This window comes from Camelina sativa, chromosome 19, assembly GCF_030686135.1.
Source record: "Camelina sativa cultivar CO46 ecotype springtype chromosome 19, ASM3068613v1".
NCBI lineage: Eukaryota > Viridiplantae > Streptophyta > Magnoliopsida > Brassicales > Brassicaceae > Camelina > Camelina sativa.
Genome location: NC_141898.1, coordinates 12,232,148 through 12,257,817, shown reverse-complemented (window position 1 = coordinate 12,257,817; position 25,670 = coordinate 12,232,148). Strand labels below are relative to the sequence as shown.

The 25,670-nt window shown below is 33.9% G+C and overlaps 4 protein-coding genes across 4 annotated transcripts; 1 reads left to right on the top strand and 3 right to left on the bottom strand.

The window, feature by feature from the left end:
- Positions 1-5,065: 5,065 nt before the first annotated feature.
- On the top strand, positions 5,066-7,561 carry LOC104766211 (uncharacterized). Its single transcript, XM_087500437.1, has 6 exons — positions 5,066-5,678; positions 5,754-5,922; positions 6,274-6,450; positions 6,534-6,617; positions 6,722-6,803; positions 6,883-7,561. The coding sequence occupies exons 1-6, from the start codon at positions 5,347-5,349 to the stop codon at positions 7,308-7,310; spliced, it is 1,272 nt and encodes a 423-aa protein (XP_087356563.1). The 5' UTR covers positions 5,066-5,346; the 3' UTR covers positions 7,311-7,561.
- On the bottom strand, positions 7,528-11,500 carry LOC104766212 (CRM-domain containing factor CFM3A, chloroplastic/mitochondrial-like). The gene is given in 10 exon segments (XM_087500436.1): positions 7,528-7,745; positions 7,748-7,922; positions 8,015-8,104; positions 8,238-8,297; positions 8,381-8,673; positions 8,767-8,923; positions 9,040-9,396; positions 9,660-9,790; positions 9,871-10,339; positions 10,494-11,500. Coding segments are annotated over 10 exon segments (2,613 nt in total). The 5' UTR covers positions 11,328-11,500; the 3' UTR covers positions 7,528-7,698.
- A 121-nt stretch (positions 11,501-11,621) lies between these two features.
- LOC104767776 (putative E3 ubiquitin protein ligase DRIPH) lies at positions 11,622-14,603 on the bottom strand. Its single transcript, XM_010491757.2, has 7 exons — positions 14,124-14,603; positions 13,556-13,655; positions 13,004-13,388; positions 12,446-12,921; positions 12,297-12,347; positions 12,112-12,190; positions 11,622-12,037 (listed from the first exon to the last, which is right to left on the bottom strand). The coding sequence occupies exons 1-7, from the start codon at positions 14,230-14,232 to the stop codon at positions 11,831-11,833; spliced, it is 1,407 nt and encodes a 468-aa protein (XP_010490059.1). The 5' UTR covers positions 14,233-14,603; the 3' UTR covers positions 11,622-11,830.
- Positions 14,604-19,689: 5,086 nt separating this feature from the next.
- LOC104766210 (auxin-responsive protein IAA7) lies at positions 19,690-21,973 on the bottom strand. The gene is made up of 5 exons (XM_087500435.1): positions 21,537-21,973; positions 20,830-21,080; positions 20,439-20,574; positions 20,057-20,118; positions 19,690-19,969 (listed from the first exon to the last, which is right to left on the bottom strand). Exons 1-5 carry the CDS (start codon positions 21,773-21,775, stop codon positions 19,929-19,931), a joined length of 729 nt encoding a protein of 242 aa, XP_087356561.1. The 5' UTR covers positions 21,776-21,973; the 3' UTR covers positions 19,690-19,928.
- Positions 21,974-25,670: the final 3,697 nt, after the last annotated feature.

The following is a 25,670-nucleotide window of genomic DNA, read 5'->3' as shown; positions in this document are numbered from 1 at the left end:
TAAGTTTTTGTAAACTTCAAGAAATAGTCATTAAGAAAATTTGAATATTTGAATTATTATTAGTCTATAATTATAGAATACTTTAGTGAAAAACAATAATGTATTTAAAGTTAATAATTATTGTTTTTTAATTTGTGTAAAAACCTTCCGACATTATTCTGTGACATTGAAATGTTTTTTTCTGAGTATGTCGGTTATGGTTTCCTCGGTTTTAGATATCCCATAGCCGTTTGAATCTCACACGCCTTTGCCTCGCTAGTCGCTAATATGATGTCATGGATACAAAAAAGCAGAAAAGCAGCTGTATGATCGATCATCTGCAAACAAATCTAGCATTATGTCCCATTGACCAGAAGCAAGCATGGGTCTTCTCTGCGATTTTGCAAGACCTGGCCATAACTCCATCCAACTGTTCAATGGTGTAAACGAACCCATTTTGATCAAAAAACACTGGGACATACTCGACGAGGTGGATCAAGAGAAGCAGAAGTAGAAGAAGGCGGTGGGCGAGGAGGAGAAGTAGAGAAAATAAGAAGAAATAGTTTCAGTGCTTTTTTGTTTGTGTTGAGAAAGTTGAAACAACCCGTCCCGTTTTTTTTAATAATAAATACAATATATAATTAAGCATCTCATACTACTTAATTAAACCAACCCAAACCACAACTCATCATTATACCATCAATAACCATTTTACACAGGGGAAACATACAAGTAATATCAAACCAATATATCATTAATACAATATCATTCCTAACCATTCTATCCAACAATCTAACATAACTCTAACCAAGGTTCCAACAACATAACCATACATAACCAACATCACACAAACGAGACCCTAGATCATCCTCCTCCTCATCGCCTTGATTCCATGAACACACTTTGCTTTTACCTGCATCGCAAACACAAATTGAGATGCATGAGTATTTAATAAACACTCAGTGAGGCAATCCTCCCATCTACTGGGCTATACACACAAGCAATTGAGATACCAATGTCAAACACAAACAACAAACAAGGCAAAAAAACCAGGGAACGAGTATCGTCTTCACTGGAAAGGAGGTGTCGACCGACACTGGCAAAGGTGTAGACCGACACTACCCCACAGTGACGATCGATGTTGAACCTTGGTGTCGATCGACACTACTCTGCAACCGCGATCCGCTCAAAGCCGAGAGTCGAATCATGATTCCTGTCACCTCCAATCCATCCAATACTCAAAACCAAAGCCATATGAACCCGTAGAGGCCCTATAGCAACCATAACAAGCCACAAAACACCGCAAACAACAACAAACAAGCAAGACAAAGGAAATCTCAGGCTTAGATCAGCCATGGTCATGCACTCACCTCTTTGCAGGAAGATTCTGACCCAACAACGACGAATCCATTCCCATATAACAACAATAAAAAAATTAAGAAAATATTTAAGATTTTAAGATTTGAGATATGATGGAAGAGGATGAGAGAATGATTTATTGATTGCCAAACATAAGGGTAATCAAAAATATTTAAAAATTCTCTTATCTTCTTCTACTATATTTAACTTCATAATATAGCATTATAGATAGTAATGAAAAACATTTAAAAATCTTTGAACATATATCAGTTCCACATTCATAATAATTTCTTTTATTAATATCTTTATTCTTATGATAATTGAGATCACTATCAATTTCTTCAAAATGATTAATGTCATTTTTGCAACTCAACTCATAGAAGTCACTTTACAAAATATGTACAATAAATTTCAATTTATTATTATTATTTTTGGATATTATTTGTCTATAACCAAGATTGTAGAATTAACAGTTGAGTTTTAATAACATTAAAGTCATCAATCAATAAATTATCTTAAACATATATCTAAATAGTTTTGTTTAACAAATTATACATGTATTGAAAAAAAAAACTGCAAGCTTATTCTTGGATAATTTATTATTTAAACTACAATACTGATTTATAACAAAATGAGCTTACATATAATACCAATACATATAATCAATATTTGTGCCTTGAAATATTACACAAATCTAAACAAACAACAATACTGAATCACAAATGAGACCACAAAAGTTTTTTAACCATCAATATTCTAATTTTGTGTGAGAAGTAAATTAGGAATGTCATCATAAAACTCAAACAAACAAATTATGAAAACTTTTTCACTAGATATTATATATAAAGTGCCATTGATTATGAATTTCATATTTTTTGCGAGTATTTATCGGTGATCTTTTTACTTACTCTTGAATGAGTAAATCAATCAAATGACTTAATTTTGAATAAAATTATAATGTTAGCAACTGTTATTACTTAATTTTGAATAGAACTAACCAAAATTAAGTCATCAATAAAACTCGGAGTCACGACTTAAGTTTGGTTAGTTTTATTGATGAGTAAACACAACAGTTAGAAAAAAGAGTAAATTATGAAAGTAATGGGTGAGAAATTTTAGAAACTTATTACATACTCTTTCAAAGATTGATAAGTTTAGATTTTTCCATGTTCCACAAAAATTGATTTTCTACAATTTTTGATTAATTATTATTAAGTTTTTGTAAACTTCAAGAAATAGTCATTAAGAAAATTTGAATATTTGAATTATTATTAGTCTATAATTATAGAATACTTTAGTGAAAAACAATAATGTATTTAAAGTTAATAATTATTGTTTTTTAATTTGTGTAAAAACCTTCCGACATTATTCTGTGACATTGAAATGTTTTTTTCTGAGTATGTCGGTTATGGTTTCCTCGGTTTTAGATATCCCATAGCCGTTTGAATCTCACACGCCTTTGCCTCGCTAGTCGCTAATATGATGTCATGGATACAAAAAAGCAGAAAAGCAGCTGTATGATCGATCATCTGCAAACAAATCTAGCATTATGTCCCATTGACCAGAAGCAAGCATGGGTCTTCTCTGCGATTTTGCAAGACCTGGCCATAACTCCATCCAACTGTTCAATGGTGTAAACGAACCCATTTTGATCAAAAAACACTGGGACATACTCGACGAGGTGGATCAAGAGAAGCAGAAGTAGAAGAAGGCGGTGGGCGAGGAGGAGAAGTAGAGAAAATAAGAAGAAATAGTTTCAGTGCTTTTTTGTTTGTGTTGAGAAAGTTGAAACAACCCGTCCCGTTTTTTTTAATAATAAATACAATATATAATTAAGCATCTCATACTACTTAATTAAACCAACCCAAACCACAACTCATCATTATACCATCAATAACCATTTTACACAGGGGAAACATACAAGTAATATCAAACCAATATATCATTAATACAATATCATTCCTAACCATTCTATCCAACAATCTAACATAACTCTAACCAAGGTTCCAACAACATAACCATACATAACCAACATCACACAAACGAGACCCTAGATCATCCTCCTCCTCATCGCCTTGATTCCATGAACACACTTTGCTTTTACCTGCATCGCAAACACAAATTGAGATGCATGAGTATTTAATAAACACTCAGTGAGGCAATCCTCCCATCTACTGGGCTATACACACAAGCAATTGAGATACCAATGTCAAACACAAACAACAAACAAGGCAAAAAAACCAGGGAACGAGTATCGTCTTCACTGGAAAGGAGGTGTCGACCGACACTGGCAAAGGTGTAGACCGACACTACCCCACAGTGACGATCGATGTTGAACCTTGGTGTCGATCGACACTACTCTGCAACCGCGATCCGCTCAAAGCCGAGAGTCGAATCATGATTCCTGTCACCTCCAATCCATCCAATATTCAAAACCAAAGCCATATGAACCCGTAGAGGCCCCATAACAAGCCACAAAACACCGCAAACAACAACAAACAAGCAAGACAAAGGAAATCTCAGGCTTAGATCAGCCATGGTCATGCACTCACCTCTTTGCAGGAAGATTCTGACCCAACAACGACGAATCCAACCCTTAGAAGCCTCCCCCTTTGTTCCTAGCACGAGATCTCCACTCCACAGGAAACAGATCTCACCAAACAGCTTAGAATCTCTCCCAAAAGCCTCCAACCCTCAAGAACACTCTTCTCTCTCTTTTCCTTTCTAAAAACTGTGGAACGGCGACAAAACAACTTCTCAAAACCCTTTTCGTCGACCTTCCACTAAAATACGTCGGTTTGAGACTTGAATTGAACCAGACCGAACCAAAACGACGAATTAAAACAACCCAGTCGAACCAAAATTGATGGTGTCGATCGTCATCCCCTCCCCAAAACCCCAATTTGTTTCGCGGATGTTACAAAAGTTTAGGGTTGTTGTTGAGAGAGATATTAGGTGAAAGTTTAGGGTTGTTGTTGAGAGAGATTTTCGGTAAATTTAGTTTATTCTAAAAAAAAAAAAAGTAAAATGACCTTAGTGCAGTGGCAACATGTAAGTCCATTTGTAGAAGGCACCATCACATTAGAGATCGAGTCATGCTTCCTACGATTGTAGGAATTTGGCTAATAGTACGTGACCAGTGTTCAAGAAAGCGTTAGGCGGTATGTGGGCGGTGACCCAACGCCTAGCGCCTAAAACGACTAGTCGGGGTTCAGGCGTTTTTAGGCGGTTTAGGCGTTTACATTAAAACACATTATATATATGATATTATATGTAAAATTATATAAAATATATGTTAGAATAAATAAATTATAAACTAAAATTAGTAAAAATACATTTCTTTAATTTAGATTAGTTACATATGAACATTTATAAATATGTATATGAATATAAAACTTAAAAATTTAAATATATATAATTAAAAATAAAAAATATATATTAAAACAATATTATGTAATTTTATGCGGTCTAAATGGTTGTCTAGGAGTTTGCTGAGCGCCTAGCGCCTAAATGGCGCCTAGACAGCCGCCTAGACTGCTTTCTTGAACACACAATGGTTGATAAAAAGTAAAAACAACAATTTATGTATTAAAAAATAGAAAAAAAATATATATATTTTTTTAGGAAAATGTCACGTGCCTAATTTTTGTTGGTCAAGTGAATTATGTAATCTTCTTATCCACAACAAACAACAAATGCGGCTAAAAGCGTGAGATTTTTTTGATTTAACGATCAAAACCACGTCATCACCATTGTGCTTGTTTTGTTCCTATCATAATAACACCGCGCCAAAGTCTTTTCGGTACAGCAAATATACCAAACTTAATTAATTTTATTTCTTTTCAATAATTTAATAAATTCACTACTAAGAAAACTCTTATCTTCTTTGATTCTCTCTTTTTTTTTTTGGATCGCTTCCTTTTTCAATGTCGTTAGATTCTCCGGTGAAACAACAGAGCCCAATCTGAAAATATATATCTTAGTGCCAGATTCGTTACTAGTTTTTTCATGGATTTGTTCAATAAACCTACATTAGTCGACGTTGTGGTATGTGCAGTTACGATTTGGGTAGCTGTTACGATCGGGCTTTTGATTGGTTGGTCTTGGCGTCCAAGGTGGACTGGATTGGTTTATTTAGGGTTCCGTTCTAAGCTTCGGTTTCTATGTACTGCTCCGCCTCCTGGGTTTGGTGCTCGTCGTCTTTGGCTTGCTTTCACAGCTCTCTCTGTTTTTTCCGTTTTCCGTACTCTTTGGTTAAGACTCGGTTCGAGTTCCAAGAAACCGGCGGTTATTAATGGTTCGATGTCTAAACCGGTCGATGAAGAAGAAGCATTTTCACGGTTAGTCTGACGAAAGAATCAATATATGTTTTGGCTCTGTTACTTATTAGTGATTTTTATTGTTCATATGCACAGAGCAAATGATAAAGTTACAGAGAAGGAGGAAGATGTTGTTGTGACAGTGAAGGATCTAGAGCATTTGTTGCAACTGCTTGAAGCTGGAAATGCTAATTTTGAGTGGCTATCTATGATGGATAAGTCTACTCCTAATATGAGTTACCAAGCTTGGCGTCATGAGCCTGAGGTAATCTAAGTTTTATTAAACTCTTTGCTCTTTTATATCTGTTTCTTGGTAACATCTTAGAAGTACTGGACAGTTTTGGTAAGATTTTGTAACCAGAATCTAGTTAGTATGATTTGAATCTAAATTAGAGTCAGAATCCAGTTGCATTGGTTCCATCGAAAAGGTTATGTACTTTGAGGTTTTTGTATGGGTATGATTGGGCATTAAGCTTATAACAACTTTCATCTGGTACTTGTTTTTGAGACAGCAGTTGGAAAAATATATTAATAACAACTTTTATCTGGTACTTGTTTTTATGACATATTGACATCAATGATTTAGTTCCTGAAAGGCTGTTATGTTGTTTGTCAGGGAGGTCCTGTTGTTTATCGTAGTCGAACTGTGTTTGAGGATGCAACGCCAGACATTGTCAGGGATTTCTTCTGGGATGATGAGTTTCGACCTAAATGGGATCCTATGCTTGCTTACTTTAAAACTTTGGAGGAAGATCCTAAGACAGGAACTACTATTGTTCGTTGGATAAAAAAAGTATTTTGGTTTCTCTTTCTGTTCACTATCCTTCATGAACTTGTATTGTATATAAGCCATTACTATTTCCTTTTTGTCTGCAGTTCCCATTTTTCTGTAGTGACCGGGAATACATCATTGGCAGGAGAATATGGGAATCTGGAAAAAAATACTATGCTGTGACAAAGGTATGATCTTGCTTTTGCTTCCTCGTGGATCAAAACATCTCTATAGTAGTATGGAATAGCAGAAAGCTCGTCTGATAAACTGTTTTGGTATTGAATGTTTGTAGGGAGTACCGTATCAAGCTCTACCAAAGCGTGATAAGCCGAGGCGAGTCCAGCTTTATTTCTCAAGTTGGGTTATCAAATCAGGTATGTCTACTTAAGTTGCTTAATTTCCTTTACCATATTGTGTCATGTCGGATTCTAAGCAAGTTATGAAAAAATGCAGTTGAATCCAGGGAAGGGGATGGACAATTATCAGCTTGTGAAGTCTCTCTTGTCCACTACGAAGACATGGGAATCCCAAAAGATGTAGCAAAGTTAGGAGTCCGTCATGGCATGTGGGGAGCTGTAAAGAAGCTAAACTCCGGCTTAAGGGCTTACCAAACTGCTCGAAAAACAGGGACGTCTCTCTCACGGAGTGCGCAAATGGCCAGTATCACCACAAAACTGAACATAGTTTTGGTGGAAACATCTGGAGCAGATGAAGAAGAGAGAGGGGGAGCCTTGGAGAATGCGAGGAAACAAAAGGATCAGTTCGGTGTAGATTGGAAATGGATCGTTGTAGGAGGAGTGGCTTTAGCTTGTGGGCTTCATTCTAGTGCTATAGGCAAGGCGTTAATGGTTGGTGCTGGACAGAGACTAGCTCGTAGGTGAGATCTTTTGCCTGAGAGAGTCATAATCTTATATGTTTCTGGAGAATTCTTAGACCAATTCTTAGAAACGCAATATGGATTGTGTTGTCTTGTAACTTCATTGAGAAGAGCATAGTGGTCTTAGAGGTGAACCATGCAGAGTAGTTTTGAATTAAGTGCTAAAATTTGGTCCAATGTGTCTTGTAATACAGTTTAAGACTCTGAAGCTTATTGGCCTGTTTTAGTAAAAGACAAAATCTAGCTTTCATTTCATGGAGGTGTATACTGTATACATATGATGAATCACTTGAGATCTATTTTACAATTTTACTAATCATAATGCCACAGCTCCTAAAAGCTTAAAGCTAAAATTGCAGCGCTCATTCCATTGTTCTTACGCTTATCTTCAGTTAGCTCTGATGCTGCAGACGACCTTTGTTGCTCGGTAGATCTTTGATTTTGTATGAAGATCCTCTGCGTCAAGTACAGCATCATTACCAAATTCGGTTTCTGATTCATTTGAATCCCAATCTTTATCAACAGTTTCAGATAGTTCCCCTTCTGCTACATTCTCACCATCTTCTCCTTCTGCATATGTCTTTAAAAATGCATCGTCATCATCATCTTCTTCTTCCTACAGAGTAGCACCAAGCCATGTGAGACCTTAAACACAGATTCTATGATGACTGAAAACCATAAAAATAAACAGTGATTCTAGGTATTTACGTCTGTCTCCTCGTCACTAGAAGCATAAGCCATATCAAGCTTGTTGTATAACTCTTCATCTCCTTTTTCTGTTACCTTCTCCATTTGTTCCTGATAGAATGATTGCAGGTTCTCGAGTTAGTTTACCATTGCTGAACAAACTTCATTCTGTGGTTGGTCACTGAATGCATGATACACAGCATAATTAGACAAAAGCCAATGTAAAATGAGTTAGATCCATTACAATTTCAGCTCTCAGCTGTTCTGCTTTCGCCTGCATCGTAGAAATGTGCTTTAGAAGACCCTGTTGAATGCAAACAGAAAACGAATCAGCTAATGAGTTCCCAAACAAGAAAGCAAATGATGATTTTTTTTATATCAGCAAACCTCGCGTCTTTGGATCTCAATAGAACGCGCTAAAGCCTTCCTCTTTGTCAAAAGATTTTTCGGCCTCAACATGGTAGGACGCTTATAGTCTTTCCCTCTGTACACGACAATGGCATATCCTTTGGTGACCTTGTCAATAGAAACCAGGATACCACCACTCTCGGCTTCAAGTGCTAATGCCACTTTCTTTACACCGTCAAAAGTTTTAGCCTTCACAATAATTTTGACAAGCTCTCTGTATTTCCAGTGCAAGTGCATGTTCTCCACCGTACCATCAAACACACCTCGCCTACCTAAAGCAACATTTTCAGGCCTCTTTTACGTGTTCGAACATTCGAACATATGTAGAATAGACTCGACTACACTCATCTGTTATTGATATTTACCTAGAAGTAAGAAAGCTTTCATTTTTAAACCAAGCTTGCGGAACATAAATCTCTCTTCATCAGTTATGCTTTCTGGGTCTTCTCTTTGCTCTGCAGGCTTAAGACACGCTTCCACCTTAGCCAAACCACGTTCAGCTTTCAACAGCTTTCTCTCAGCCTAAAGCAGAAGAGGCAATCCAATTTAACTTAGAGAACAACTTTCTAACACATGATATGTGAATCTTCTAACTCACAGGTAGGATCAAAGAAACAAGAGACAAGTCAAGAACTCACAAAATCAAGTTTCCTCTCAAGCTTCCTGACAAGATTTTCATGCCTCAATATCTCAACCTCTTGTTTCACTTCGTCTGAATGATCGTCATCATCTAGATTCTTCCCCCACTTACCAGTCGCATCAAGAGTTTCACCAAGAGTACCAGCAGAAAAAAGTTTATTAGCAGGTTCATTACTTGGGACAATCAGAGCCGATGAACCTCTTAAACGTGCCTGTTCTTCTTCGTCTTGCAAAGTCCTTGCAAATCTCTCCTGCTCCACCAGTGCGTCAGCTACTTCTCGTGACAAAAAGTTCTTTCCTCTGTAGAAAACCAAGAAGTCTTTGTTCCTAGATAGCATTATACCTCCTGTCAATTTCTGCAGTTACTTATCAAATATTCAGCTACAAATCCAGATAAATGACAAATAGAGCAGAAATGTATACACAGAACAAGAGATGCTTAAAATGAAGAGTTGAAGAATTATCATAGATAAATATTCTATATCATGACAGGATCAAAAAATACTTTTAAGCTCTCATTCTCAATTTTCCAGAAAGTGAAGATGATATAATTTTCTCTCCAATCAGGAAGCCAAAACAAAATAACCAACAACATTAATCAGCTAAGAGTCTTTATTACCTTGAGATCTTCAGCCATTCTCTCACTGGTAGTCGATTGCACACCACGTTTAATAGCAATCTTTGCTAGCATACTCTTTTCCCATAACCTGACCATTGCTGTCGCCAAGCCTTGGAGTTGCCTACTTCTACCTGAAAATCAAAAGAAACTTCTACTCTTCAAAGACTCTATCAGACTCCAAAAGAGTTTTAAAAAATTAGAAATCTCATACCTAAAGCAAAGTGGGGAGGAATAGATCTGGCAAGTCTTCTCAAAGCTGTTGCCTCCTTTGGTCCCAGAGATGATCTTACTCCATAAGGAAGTATCCTGAAAGGCGGTTCATAACCAGGAATGGCACCTGGAAGCAAATCAGCATCTACAGGTAATGGATTGTCTCCCGGCCAGTCCATGAACCTAGGACCAAGACCATCTAACAGTTCATCAATTTCATCTTCATATTCCACTTCTCGTTGAGATGTCTGGTCTTTCTTTTCCACACTAGTTGTCTCCTTCTCTAATTTAGGAACATGAACTTTTTCATCACTATTATCCACCATAGTTGTAGTTTCAGGTAAGGAAGAAGGTTGCGTCTCGTCTCTTCTTTGCTTGTTCCATTTTCCTGATGGAAGCTCATAACTGACACCTCTGTACAAAGAGATGGAAGTCCCTGACCTCCAAATCACTAAACCACCAGTTTTTTTCTGTCATAGAGAGGGAAATAAAAGTACATTTTAACAAGATAAAGGAAAAGGAATTTGACAAAAGCTTGTGCTTATGCTATCATATTGAACATTGGAGTTAAAGCAAGCCTTATGCAACCAAATACAGTTATTGGGGGGATGAGAAGAAGCAAACCTCTAATATCTCATGCATCTTTCTCATGTTAAGCGCACTTGCTCCTTCAATCTTCAATCTCACAATCTCAGCGCTTTTCCACTTCACCTTAATTGCATCCACTGCCACCTGAGTCACACCTGCACCACGAATCCTCATCTTGCTCGCTGTTCGAAACGTCAAATTCCTCAACCTCCTTAACTCTGATTCCGGAAGTGTCATTTCCGCCAAAGAGTATCTATTCTCCTTCTTCGCAGTCCACTCTGCTTCCAACTCCTTCTTCTCCTTTGCACTTATCTTCTCCCAAGGAAACCCAACTTCTCCACTATCTCTACCAAGTAACGATTCCTCAGTGAATCCACCTCTAACATTCGGTAACTTCCCTTCTTCCACAAAGAATATATCCTCCACTGATCCTTTCTCAATCCTTCTCTCTTGTTCAATCTCCTGAATCTGAACCTCCTTATCATTTTCCATATAACCATACTTTTTCAATTTCTCCACAATCTTCTCCATTGTACTACCATCACCATCTCTACTACTATTATCACCTAACCCAGAAAAGTTCCCTTCTTTACGATAATTAACAACTACTTTAGGAGGTTTAGGTTGATTACGTTTCTGAACCCTATTCCAATTCTCCAACCACACACCATTACCACCACCCCTACTTAAGCTAAATCTCCTCGATGGAGTTTGATCATTTCTTGAAATAAAGGCAACACCTTTACAAGACCCAAGTGAAATTGATGAACTGTACCTTAAAAAACGGAAGCCTAAGGAGCTTTGAAACGAGTAGACAAACTTCTTCGTGACAGTAGTTGGGCAAAAATGGAGACATGGTTTCATCGCCATTGATGGGTTAATCCAATCCAATCCAATCCATAAAAGATTGAAATATGCAATAAAAATGTCAGCTTTAGCCGCCACGAAGCTCTGGCTCTGTGTTTTTATTATCCATGGCGGGCAAAAGAAGAGTGGAGAGATAACTAGAGTCTAGAGCCTTGTTTGGATACAGATCTACCTTTAACCATAACTAAACCAAACAAAGTATAAATCCAGCGCATCTTATCACAATATAACTTAAACTAGCTAAAATGAGCCACTCTATATATAGTACGAAACGATACCGTTTTAAATCCTCAAAAGTTACAACACAAGCAAGCAAAATCAAATAAACAAAGGGATTGTCAAATCAAATAAACAAAGGGTTTCCATATTTAGGTCTCAGCAATGATTATATAAAGAAGGATGCTAAACTTAGCAAGTCTTTTAAAAGGAACTTATTCATGCTTTCTTGCACAGCAAGAAATGAGTTTTAACAAAGAAGGATAAAAAATTTGATGTTCTGAGAAGAATTATTCAGAGCCAGACCCAGATCCAGAACCAGAGGCAGAGCACTCAGATTTGAAACTGTAATGGAGAACCATGACGAAATCATCAGCTGAGTCTCCAACCATTGCGCTTTGACGCTTAGGCAATGGAGTTGTTTGAACCCACCAATCAATCACGTTCTGTAGTGTCAGTGAAGAAGACAGTGGCTCATGCCCTAGCCATATCTCCACCTACAAAAAGAGGTCAGAATATTAAGCATTAGATAAGAGAGGAGAGAGAGAAAGATAGAGAAAATATTAGTTACCTCGTCTTCGTTTTCAAAGACACCACCAATCTTAACCATTAGATACTTCTTGACATTTGAGACAGTCATGTTTCCATTTCTGTGAATATAAAAACAAATCAAAGAATCAATATATACCACACATTCAACCTACACACACATACACAGAAAACGAAATGAGATTATAGTAGAAACTTCGTACTTACTTTACACGTATGTAGGGAGATTTGATATCTGGAAGTAGCATTTCATTGTTGCTGTAAAACGAACAAATCAAAAGAGTCGTAAAATGCTTCAAATATAATCAGAATATATCATATATAGGTTAAAGATATGAAAAAAAGAAAAGCTTTACTGAGTCGTTGAAGCCACTAGTTTAAACCAAACTGGCTTGAAAACTGGATTGTCACGTCTTTCAACTTCCTTTTCCCCTTCCACGGGAATGGCAACTTCTGGTGTACTAACAGCTGCTGGAGGAACCGTCCTCCCATCCTTTCGGGGTCTCAGTCTCGACCCATAACCATTTCCCACCGGTTGCTTACCCTTTTCCTTCCTTGACCTGGAGCGACCACATCCTTGTTTACCTCTAGAATTGTTCATCAGTTTCTGACCAGATACCTCCTCTGTATCTCTGATAAGGATAGTGTTTTGATGATTCTCTTGGACTGGTACTTCCTTTGTTTCTCTATTCACAACACAGTTGTTGTGAATAGGGTCAACACCATTCGCTAGTTCAACAATCACAGAAGCAGCATCGTTCATGTTTAGTGGCACGACAGCATCGTTGATGTTCGGTATGCAATCTTGAGATCTTGATGCTTCAGCTTCGTCCTGTAAATGAATCAATTCAGACAGTAAACATTAGTTGCAAACAACGATAAAAAAAAGAACTATACAAAGATTATATACTGACCAGTCCGTTATCTGGTTCGTTGTTGAGATCAAATGGCTGGAGCTTCTTAACATTAGGCTGTTCAGATACCATTCCAGAATCATTCTTCTTAGGAACTGAAGCTTTCCTTCCACGTTTCTTAAACGTGATTATCGGTTTCTCCAGGCTCGGACAAATAAGACCTAGCACTATATTTCTGTGATTCTCCTCCACAACCACATTGGGTTCCAATGGAGCAGCAGGTGAGAATGGTACCCTAGATGAAGACTCCAGGGGTGAAGTTAGAGGTTTTTTCTTCTTCTTGGATGATTTCAAAGAGGTTCCTACAGTTTTAGGTTCTGCCTTTACACCTTTTGTCTTTAGTGGGAAGACTTTTTGCCTCAATTCTATCCACCCGTAATCCTTCCTGCACTCACAAAGATAGCTCAAATCACATAATTGTTATACACCTGTTATCGATATATGCAGATTCTAAGAAGTAAGCAAGCCAGAATAAGACCAGAACACCAAAGACACATCTTAAAAATTAAAACATGTATATGATATGGAGAATATGGAAAAAAGAGACTATACCTGAGTTTCTCGAGAGGCAAACCACCAAGATCAACATTGCAGACTGGACAAGCTCTCAGTTTCTGTGTTGTAAACTTGTCATGTATGCAGTCCCAGCAAACTGTTGCCACAAATTGTATAAGTCCCAATTACATCTTACTTAAAGCCTCAGATATATATGAAACCATAACAAGCCAAAGAATATACTAATGTACAAAAAGAATCAAAGTTATCTACACTCAAACCAAAATACAACAAAACTATAGACAAACTAACTTGAAATCACAAAGACATAAACTGAAACTGAACCATCCACTTGTATAAGTAAACCCTCATCTGCAAAACAGTACTTAGCTTAATCCTAAAATTTACACAGCTACATGTTAAAATACAACATAGTACGGAAGCTAACACTACTCACCAAATTAAAGATGAACTTAAAAATTGGTATCGAAGTTTCAGAAACAATCTGAAAATATTTCTAACCTACATATGACATAACCAAATCAAATCCAGGACGAGATAACCCATAAAATCACACAAAACTCAAGAAAATTAAAAATAAAATCGAAGAGTCATCTATACTGACAGGTGTGGAGGCACTCGATGATGGTGGTGGCAACAACGAAGCGTTTGGTGCAGAGAGGACATGTGAAGCATCGAGCAACGTCCGTCTTCTTCACTCGTACTGTTGGCATCTTCTTCTCCAATCCAAAAAAAAATTCGCACAAATCTCCGATGAGATTTGTAATAGATTAGCTATATATATCGTTCACGTAACGCAGCAGCATGGTGCATTTTCTATGAAGAAAAAACAAAACTTTACAGCTGAAATTGGATGATTGTTGATTTTTTTTTTTGGATTTTTGTCTGTCAGAGGAAAAAAGATTGTGTAAGAAAGAGAGGTTTCGAGTTTTATATTTTTTCGATAGGGTTTGTTTTGTGAATGTATATAAAAAGAGAGCTCAAAGTGAAAAAAACAAGATAATCTTAAGTGGCTCAAAAAAAAAAAAAAAAATCTTTTGGCAATGGTTATTTTGAGTGATGCATTAGGTTTAATATTATATATACTTCAAAAGCTTATTGTAAAGCAAAGTATAGAGCTATAAATTTGTTCATAAAATAATTTACATTTCAAGCTCTCTATTTTTCTTTTTGCTAACTTATATCCTAATATTTTAGCTTTACTATAATTTGTAAAGAAATTACATAAATTATTTCTACGTCACCAATTACGTATTCACCAAATGAAAATTTGGATTTTTTACCACTTTTACTAAAACTAAATTAAATGTGTATCTCGAAATTTTGTAATTTTCTGTGCATGTTTGTTCAATATAGAGAAATATATCCGCATGTATATTACGTGTCAAAAGTTCCGAATCTTTCCAAAATTTTTTATAAATACACATTTAATTTTTTTTGGACCACACTAATCTTCTGTATTAAGCCAGCTAATATTTTTAAATTATATTTATTTATTTTTCAAGCTCTCTACTTTTAAATTTTCTTATTTTTGTCAACTTATATTCTAATATATAACATTGCTAATTTTTAAGGAAATTGCATTTTTCTACGTCAGCAATTACGTATTAGCCAAATGATAATTTAGATTTCTTACCACTTTTACTAATTTTAATTAAATGCGTATCTTTGACCTAAATTCTCTGCATTTTGTAAATTTTTATGCATGTTTTGTTCAAAATAGAGAATAATATACGCATGTAATTGTACATGTTAAAGTTCTGAATTTTTCTAATTAGTGATATGTATATATATATATATTTTTTTGGACCATACTAATCTTGTGTATTACTATGACAGATAATATAGTTAAATTATATATATTTTTAAATGATGCTAGCTTTAAAAATTACCCCATATTTTATTTGACAGTTAGAGAGAAAGTTCACCAATTTGTCTTGTGGCTAAAAGACCACTGTTTATGATGTAATATAATAATAATTAAAAATATTTCATGACGTTTTGGTTTGATATAATTAGAGCTCAACATGAAAAGCTTAAAATCAATATATATATATATATATATATATATATGCATGGTAATTTGAGTGATGCATTGGGTTTAAAATTTTATTTATAAAGTTTACTGCAAATTTATTCAAATACAGAGTTATAAATTTGTTCATATATTTTTGTATATTTTATTTTTCAAGCTCTTTAATTTCTATTTAATAATTAACTTATAGTCCTAATATTTTTCAATAACTATTTTCGTAAGGAAACCGCACCTTTGTTTACATTAGCAATTACGTATTCACCATATTAAAATTGAACATTTTAAAACTTAAATTAAAATTGAATTAAATGTGTATCTCTGACTTAAAATCTCTAAATAGTAAATATTCAATAATTTTCTATGTATATTTTTGTTTAATATTGCAAAAATATTTGCAAATAAAATACCTGTCAAAATTTCTCAACTTTCTAAAAAATCTATGTATATCAGTATATACATTGAATTTCATCTTGCGTCACACCAAATTTGTGTATTATGCTAGATATACCATAAAATTTTGTATATATTCTTAAATGATGTTATTTATGTAAATGTTATTCCATATATTATTGGTGAGTTAGAGATAACGTTCACAAATTCTGTTGTTACACAATTGACAACGAATAGATTTAGAAAGTCTGAAAAAATTAAGTGTTCTAAGCTAATTTTAGTGTGTGTGTGTGTGTGTGTTTTTTTGTCAACTGCTAATTTTAGTGTTTATCAGTTTATGAATGTATATTACTATATTAGAAGAACAATATCTCTTAGAAAATATCTATAAATCTCCTTTATGAAGTTTTTTTAAATAATAAAAATCTCCTTTATGAAGTTATAGATTAGATATTCATAAAATTTACATTAGCCTTGTCCAAATTCACATTAATTGGTATATAAAGAAAAAATACGTGAAAATATTTCTAAATCTTTTTTGTGAAGTGTCTAATTAGATGTCATGCATGTCTAAAATCTAAGCTATTGTACTCTCTTTGTCTCTAATAAATTGATCTTTTGGAAACAAATTGTGTTCCTAAAAAGATTAATTTTGTACATTAAAAAACTAAAATAACTTTTCTACTTTATACTTTTTTCCAAGTGGCATATTATTTAGTGGTTTATATTTTCTCTTTCTACCAAAAAACAATTATAAATTAGTTTAGAAATAAACACTTTAACTTTTCTTAATATGTATGAAAATGTTAAAACACTGTATATCAATCTATTAGAGACAGTTAGAGACAGATGGAGTATAACGTATTAATATTTTGATTCCTTGTAGATTTTCAAAAAAAAAACATTTTCAGCTATGTTTGTTCTTATTTTAATATTTTGATGTTTTTTTTTTTTTTTATCAGCATTAGTTTTATTTTCGTAGGAGTAAAAATACTAGAAAGACCATGACTTTGGGTCTTCGACCATGACTTTGGGTCTTCACGGAAAGTATTGAACCATCCTCTCTGAAAGATACCAATATAGGCCTTTCCATAAAATGGGCTCATGAGGCTTTTTGTACAAGTTTGCAATGTGTAAAGTGTAATGTACAAAATTTTGAATTACAACATGGCCACTCTAAACTCTTAAGTATTTTAAGAGAACATCTAATGTGATTGTTACTATGCTGCTTATCTTGAACTCAACAACTTTAAAGTCATGGAGAAATGCATGCAAGTAAAGAGTCCCAAAATCATCGTTTAAATTTCTCACCCCTTTGTTTTAGTCTTGTAGAAATATTTCGCATATGTGGTTTTAATTAAGTAAACAAATGGGCATGCTATTGTAGTTTCCTAAATGCTTTTTCATAACTTAACACGTATATCTCCATGTAATTTGAATATTTATTGTTTGTGTTGTTTGGATCTTAATTTGTTTTCTATATTATACATTTGCATTCAACATTGTTTTGGATATTAAATTAATAAGATAGTCGTATAGTTCTTTATTCAATTTATTAGATTTGAGTTTTTAACCTAGAATTTGCAAACGCATGCATGCATGGCCCTAGACGCTTTAGCAATTTTTCGTCACTTGGCTAATTTTAAAAGAAATTAAAGTTCCATCGTTGCATCAGATCCAAGAAAAAGTTTGGGTATTGCAATCATCAAAACTCATGAATTTTGTATTTAGTGATCCCATGGCACTCATTATTTTGTTTATAAAATATAGCTAAAATTTAAAATAGATTTATGTGATCGAGCTTGGTACTACCAATAAATTTTACCCTTAAACTCATTAGTCGACTTCATTTGTAATAACATGCCTGAATTTTCAATGGACCTGGCCTAGCTGAATTAATATATGGCTCTAAGCTTATAATTCAAATCAAAATTTATGATAGGAGGACGTAGTATAGTTACTATACATAAGAAGAATTATATAGTCAAATATTGTTGGTGTTTAAAAATTACTTAATTAGGACCCATAAGATTGCGCATTGCTTTAGTTTTTTTTGGGTACAAAGTCATTATCATATTGCACGTTTGACCTTGGTTTGGTTATTTTTTTCCGATAAAATGATCGGGCATATATTATATCTATATTTATGCGAGTATAATTAAATTTTGAATATGACACAAACATTGAGACAAATTATAAAATAGGATGAAACTTTCTTCTCGTGATTGGGAAAATAGGGTACAAATTACAATAACATAATGGCCATATGAATTAAAAGACCCATGAACATCCACATGCTCTTGTTCCCTACCCCTCTCATGGGCCCTGAATTTATAAATTCCTCCCACAAAATTAGAGCGCAAAAGAGGTCAAATTATACTATTTGGAACTAATTGGAAGCATCAACGACTTACATAATTTAGATGAGATTATTAAAGTAGTCTATAATATGAATAATTTATCAACCAAAAATAAGAACCATAATAACTCGTAAGCCAACAAATTATAAATATGAACGAAATATTCGAATATTAAAACTGTTGGACTAAAAGTTTATGTCCTCTTGTGGGAGTGTATAATAAATTAATTATACAAAAAGTTGTTATAATCAGAGCCGGCGCAGAGATATATAGGGCCACAAGCCCAATGATTTTTTTGTACCTGTTTTTAAATTTTTTTAAGGAAAAAATGATGAATTAAAGGAATGAAAGAGCTGCTGCTCGAACTCAGGATGAGGATGACTGCATTGCCCTACTATTACCACTAGGATAAAGAGACATTTGATGAAAAAAGGCCGATTATATGCCTACCGATTATATGCCTATATATTTACGGTCGCAAGCAGATGCTTCATCTGCGTGGGTCTTCCGCCGGCTCTAATTATAATTAATGAATATCTTTTACATAGATTGAAATTAAGAAAACAACATGTTTTTGGAGAGATGGCTTAATTAATCTTGTAAATCTGCCACACATGTATAATCATCATTTAGTTTATAATATGACAGATTACGGACCACATGTCCGAAAAAATTAGGACTTCAATTTATGACGAAATGACAACAAACCAACTTCAATTTCTACTTTTTGTTCGTGGATATGTTGATTGATTAAAGACTTCGAGTAAGTGTCGGATTCTTAAAACCAACTAAACACTTCTCATGTTAACAAAAAGTTTAGCTATACTACGAATATGTGTAACATTTAAACCCAGAAAAAGTAATACGAGTATGTGACTTGTTTAATACAATATTGTAATTAGTAGGCTTGAAAGATCAATGTATCCACATATCTCCCGTTACATTTTTTTGCGACTACCTCCAATACCAGACAGTCATTTTACACGTACGGTTAGTTAACATTGCAAACTATAAATTCAATAATTGCTACACACACACACACACAAATCATCTCCAATATAGCTTTCACATCAACAATTCTTTGCAAATTTGTCACAAATATTATGATGAATCACAGCAGATTTAACATATTGATAATAAAGTTTTATTTTTAGAAAGAACGAAATAAAAGCTAAGGTGTCATTGTAAGTAAGTAGTATATAGAAACATAACAAGTAATTATTCATTTTGCGAAAAAAAACTATAATAACTCACACAAGAAACGACAAGAAGCATAGTAGGGATCAAAACACATGTACATGTATACATACACATAATTTATATATGCATATATATCAAGTTGTGATTGATCATCAAACCGACAGACACATGTTGGGCAATAAATATGACACAAACACAGAGATTTTGAAGTTTCCTCTCTTTTGGTCACATTACAAATTTGTCCACATCTTACTGGTAAAATAATACTATAGCCCTATATACCCATCAAGTATTTAAAATTACAACACACATATATATAGGAGAAAACCACATAAAATCATATAAAAAATACATATAAAATCAAGAACCCGTCATATTGTTGATCATTGATAGTTCCTTTTTTTTTTCTTTTTTTTTTTTGACTTTAAGATCTGTTCTTACAGTACTTCTCCATTGCTCTCGGAGCTATAACAAAGCCAAGATAACATAATTAACATTTATTTAAACAGAAAGGAAAAAAATGAAATAAAAATTAAAGAGTTAGGGGTGTACCAAGTCCAATTGCTTCAGATCCCTTCATAATGCGCAAACGTTTGCAAGACTCGACAAACATTCTGAAATAGATATTCAAGTTTACGGTTAGAACATTAGTATAGGAGTCGTTAACATTAAAAGCTTATTCTATAAGGTTTTAAGAAATAAGTGGTGAGAAGAAGTTGTTGTGCCAGCTACGAATGAGCTCTAAACTTATTGATACTATTGTATAATTTGAAAGATCCTCTTGTCTCTTGCCAACCAATGCATGGTTGTACTTATTTATCAAACATGGATGTTGAGTATCTTTGGCTGTGTCTCTACCAATTTCGGAAATGTGGTTAATGAGTCAAGTTATAAGTTAAAAAATATGAAACGTTAGTGATTAAGTTTGACTCACTCCCATGGGACATCGCCGACGAGCATCCAATCACCATCTTTGTCCTCGTAGCTTGGGACATACTCAGAACTATTGAGGAGATTCATAAGCTTGCTCTCGTTCATGAAATCTATCATTCCTTGTGCTCCATAGTTTCCTTGAAATTATTCAAGACATTCAAAAATCATATAAATTTATGTGCTTATAATGTCATTATTCGTATATACTACATAGTTAAGTCTACACATTTAGATTGATTACATCTTGTTCATATGTATAAGATGCGAATGTGTCGTTCTATCTTGGTCAGCGTCATGAGTTTGTATATATGAATAGATATAGTAAATAATATATTTGTTATATACCAATTTAGTTTTTCCATACTTTTCGATAGGAAATGTCTAACACGTACCCATAGTGAAGGAGCTGAACATTTTGGCCAAGGCATCAGAGAGATCCTGGTAGCTTTTGTACATCTTGAGGTCAACTTTCCTGAGATATGGAGCACCGTCCATGGACACCTTCACCAAGCCGGCTCCAGCCGCTCCTCCACTGCCGCTGCCGGCCTTCTCACTGCTGGCCTCTTCCGTGCCGCTGGCCTTCTGCTGCGTCATTATGTTCTTCCTGTAGTTCCTCACAGGTGGCCAACCCACCACTTGTGCTCTACAGACAACAGCATTATTTATAAATGTGTAAATCAACCGATGTTATTATTATTAGTTACCATGCATTATGGACCATATTGGCTTGATTATAACATGTATTATTCATGTTTGCTTGTACGCATGTATATATTGGTGTTTAAGCATCAACCACACTTTAATTATTATTATATTATTTTCTTGGTATAATATTGTTAGAAAACAAATTTATATCAAAGTTTTACATATATTTTAAGTTTTAACCCCAAACAAAAAAGGATTATGCATATGGAAAGTATATATGTAATATTTAACATTCAAGAATTTGTATTTTGTTCGCATGTTTATAGTCCCCTCACAATATTTGTAATTTTGGAGGACATATAACTATATGTTTTATACATGTGTGGATCAAATTGTTGATACGTATTCCAGGAAAAAATAAATATATAAATAAACATGTATATATGTAACTTACTTAGCAGGAGGCTTGGCAGGGTCTTTAAGGAGAGTCTTCTCCTTGGTAGATGCGGCGACGTTGTTTAGATCAACGGAGCCTTCTTTGTTAGATTGAAGATTGAGCATGAGATCAACGGTCTCGGAGAAGCCTCTCTTGCTTCCCACCGCCGATTTGGCAGGACTCTCAACGGCTTCAGCGCCACCGGGGAGGCCGAGACAGAGCTCCGTCGCCCTGAGGTTCATAAGTTGTCCGATCATATTAATTACTTGTAGTGGATTAGAAATGTATTGTTTCTCTCTCTGAAGAGGTAAGAGGGGAAGAAGAAAGGAGAGGGAAGGGGCAATAATAATATAAGGGAGAGAGGATGGTGGTGGGGTGTATGTATTCGTGTAATTGCATGTGCATGTCCTTTGCTCTTTTTTTTTTCATATGTGGGGTTTATGACACGTGGGCTTGATTAGATATTAGTTAATCACTTATTCTCTGTTACTACAAATTTAAGTTAAGATAATTTTGTTTAGTTAACCATCCAGCTAGAAAGTTTTTGATTAGTGACCGGGAAATGTTTTTCTCTTTTTTTTTTTTGGGAAATTATGTTTTAATTACGAGGAAGGTCACATATTGATCAGGATCTATTGTGTATAGATTTTAGTAGGATGTAGGATAACAGAAATATGGCACATATAAGACTTACTACTTTGCAGGAAGAGATGTGCCTTTTCGTATCAACTATTCGACGAATCCAATATGGGGTCACTGACTTAGTTACATATTTTTCTTAATGACTTAATAGCATTAAATAGAAAATAGTGATTTGCTCAAGTGTGTTCAGCATTTTCACTTTGAAAATACACGAAACTACAATACTATATATCATTCTGTGCAGCATTTGTAGTATCAGTCCACGTTAGTCTTCAAAAACATCCTCCTATCCCCAATACTAGCAGAGAAAATAGAAAGCTAGCTAGCTTGAGCACATATAACTGTAGCTAGGTAGTTTATAATACTACTAGCTAGCTACTATATAAAGTATGAAACGAATTCCTATTGTTTGTAAAAGAAGAAATAATAAGTTCTCTCAACGTGTCTATGTATGAATTGTATTAATTACTCCTTTGTGAGATTTGTTAATAGCCTCTTTGGTACACATTGTCTCCTTTGGTCAACTGTTCATCGCATACAAAGCAAGTGGAATTGGGCGGTGAAATTCCGTTAATCAAATTGGTCAACATTATAATTAGTTTGTCGAGCAATACCAGTCATATATATTAATTTAATTGCATACGGTCTCCCGTTTTTTCTGTACCATCTTGGTTATAAAATGTGTCTTAGTTAAACGTAATGAATAGATAATACAGGCTACAACTAAACAAATGGAAAACAAAAAATAATAATAATAACAGACTCATAATAAAAGAGTAGACATTTGTGGTATATAAACGGAGAATCTATTTGTTGGTCTAGGTTCATGTTCTAAGTGAGGACACTGAGTGAAGAGTAACTTCAATCTTCTTCTTCGCAACACAAAAAAAAAAAATGAATTCAAGGGCCATTTGCATCATGGCTGACGAGAACTGAGGATAGTTCTTTGGGAGTTGGGAGAAGCTCGTGAAAATCTATCTTACAGCATTTAGAGTTACACGTGAGCATAAACATATATGATAGAAACTTAGATTTTGAAAGTGGAAGAGATAATTGTAACGTTCATAGTATTAAACTTTTAATTAATAAATAATATTTTATAGGAAAATAGTTTTTCAGGAAAAAGATAATAGTTATGAAAAAACGCCTTTTTTTGGGTGAATGATAACATTGGGAATTCTTCTAACCACCATGAAATTAATTAGACGAAACATCTTTACGTGAATGTAACTCGCCAAAGTCGTATATTAGTAATCTTCTTTCACGAGTGGCCGTAATCTTATGGATTGTAAGTCTACCACTGATTTTTTATCCGGTTCAACCGGCAAGATTGACATGTGTTTTAGCTATATAGTGATTTAGAGTGTTATGCATTCTTGTAATCAAGTGTTGTGATTTGAAATCTAAACTAATTAACTAAAAAAAATACAAACCATATCAATATCAAACTGGCCAACCGAACATGGCACCAAAACGCTCTTAAATATTGCACCACCACAACTTTATTTTTTTTTACGTAAAATTTGTTGGTTTCTTTCGAATATCCCATATTTGGACTTACCATCGATTCCCATTTATATAATCAATCAAACAAAGCAAAAAGTATTATGCACTTCACTAGATCTGACTTTTGGCTAATTGTATCACTCATAGAAAACTTAACCAGAACTCCATGAAGAATCTCAGAGCAATGTACTCTACCATTACATTTTTTTTTGTCAAACACTCTACCATTACATATGTATAGTTTTTTAGCTACTTGAAATAGTTTGGACATTATGGATTTAAAAAATTAAAAAAGTTTCAGAAGAGAATTACAGAGTTAGTTCATTTATTATAAATGTCAGCATGAAACCCGACTTAGGGAACTAGTAAACCTGTATATTTCAGAAACTGTTTGACCATATAAAAAGGCATATGTACATTCAGTACATGCATGTCTGAAAAAAAAACCATTTTAATTATAGAAATATCCCAAAATTTCGAAGTCAACATTCTGTAAAATAGTTACAATAATACTGTACGAGTTATCGTAAATAATTACACTGATAATAATATATTTTTTTGACCATCTTACTCTGAAGTGATGAACATATTCCTCAATATCCGTGATACTCATGAAATTATCAATTGATCATAAATATTCCATATTAATTAGATATACATAATTTAAGAAAATTTATTCCCTAAACTTCCAATCATGTAAAGCCACATGAACGAACCTTAATTCGACAGAAAACATGCATGGATTAGTGAAAGTATTTATTTGCATACTGATAGATGATTAAATTGTTTGAGTTTGTAAATATAGTAATATAGGAGTCAATTTTGTCTAATTGTTTGTTAGTTAATCATTAGATACCAAAAGAATATAAACACTTGAAACACAAATGGGCCGATCACAGTTCATAAAATATGAATGGCACATGGATTAGACAGGTAATAGTATCTTTTAATCTTAAGTATGCCCATTGTTTTCCAGTAATTGACCGGTTATATTAAGTCTAGTCAGTAATAAATATCCAACAGTATAAGCTGAAACTATTTTCTTTTTCCTAATAATTATTTTCACGATTTTATTTATTTTATACTTTGTCTTTTTAAAATAAATATTAGAAAAGCATTATTAATTTTTAATTAAGAATTACTAAACTAATAAATAAGTAATATATACCTATTGCTTTTGTCTATTGCTTTAGCCGAGATTTATCAATCTCCTTAGGTTCAGATAAGTTTTTAATAATTTATCCTCATCGGCTACGATTATTAGATCCTATGACCTTTTGGATTCGTCTAAAACATTTTTTCCAGTCGAGATATCATCTTTAGTCAAAAAAAAAAAAAAAAATCAATGATTTATTGTAGTTTTTTGGAACTATAAAACTTGTGTTAATGTGGCCTGAATTTTGGAAGCATAATTACTCAGTATACAAAACTGATAATACAATACTGTAAAATAACAAAAGTGAGGAGTTGAATTTTCCAGTAAAAAAGATGAAAAATATTCGGAAGTATCTTTAATCAAATGGTTATAGCACCATTTTTGCGATTTATCCCATCAGAGTTTAACTCCACTAAATCGCGTCACCCCGCCTTATAAGAATTGGTTATGGATCGGACATTGTTGATTCACTGATGACTGAAAAAAAAGATGAAAAATAATATATATTCAAAGTAATATTGATGGACAAAAAAAATCTAAAATACACATTCAAAGTACCTAGTCTTTAAGCAGACCCTACAATATAGTAGATGTTTGTTTTGTTCAGTTTCCTATATTGTACGGAAAATGGTTTTGATATGAGTACAACGAATATCAGTATTACATTTATATATAATTAAACATCTGAAAATTACCAAAATTATATAAAAAATGCTCAAATGTATCTGATATTATCTAAAATAATCATATTCAAAACTAATTTTACCTAATTATTTAAACTAGCTACCCACTTTTGATCTTTCTCCGATCTTTCCTGACCCTATCTCCCAAATGAAGCCTAGTTTTTC

Excerpts from the sequence above, each read along its gene's own strand:
- LOC104766211 (XM_087500437.1), top strand. The coding sequence starts at position 5,347 with ATGGATTTGTTCAATAAACCTACATTAGTCGACGTTGTGGTATGTGCA. Across the intron at positions 6,451-6,533 it reads TTGTTCGTTGGATAAAAAAA|TTCCCATTTTTCTGTAGTGA; the intron begins GTATTTTGGTTT and ends TTTTGTCTGCAG. Across the intron at positions 6,804-6,882 it reads AAGTTGGGTTATCAAATCAG|TTGAATCCAGGGAAGGGGAT; the intron begins GTATGTCTACTT and ends GAAAAAATGCAG.
- LOC104767776 (XM_010491757.2), bottom strand. The coding sequence starts at position 14,232 with ATGCCAACAGTACGAGTGAAGAAGACGGACGTTGCTCGATGCTTCACA. Across the intron at positions 13,389-13,555 it reads TTGCCTCTCGAGAAACTCAG|GAAGGATTACGGGTGGATAG; the intron begins GTATAGTCTCTT and ends TTGTGAGTGCAG. Across the intron at positions 12,038-12,111 it reads TCTTTGAAAACGAAGACGAG|GTGGAGATATGGCTAGGGCA; the intron begins GTAACTAATATT and ends CTCTTTTTGTAG.
- LOC104766210 (XM_087500435.1), bottom strand. The coding sequence starts at position 21,775 with ATGATCGGACAACTTATGAACCTCAGGGCGACGGAGCTCTGTCTCGGC. Across the intron at positions 21,081-21,536 it reads CCTGCCAAGCCTCCTGCTAA|AGCACAAGTGGTGGGTTGGC; the intron begins GTAAGTTACATA and ends TGTTGTCTGTAG. Across the intron at positions 19,970-20,056 it reads ATCTGAAGCAATTGGACTTG|CTCCGAGAGCAATGGAGAAG; the intron begins GTACACCCCTAA and ends GCTTTGTTATAG.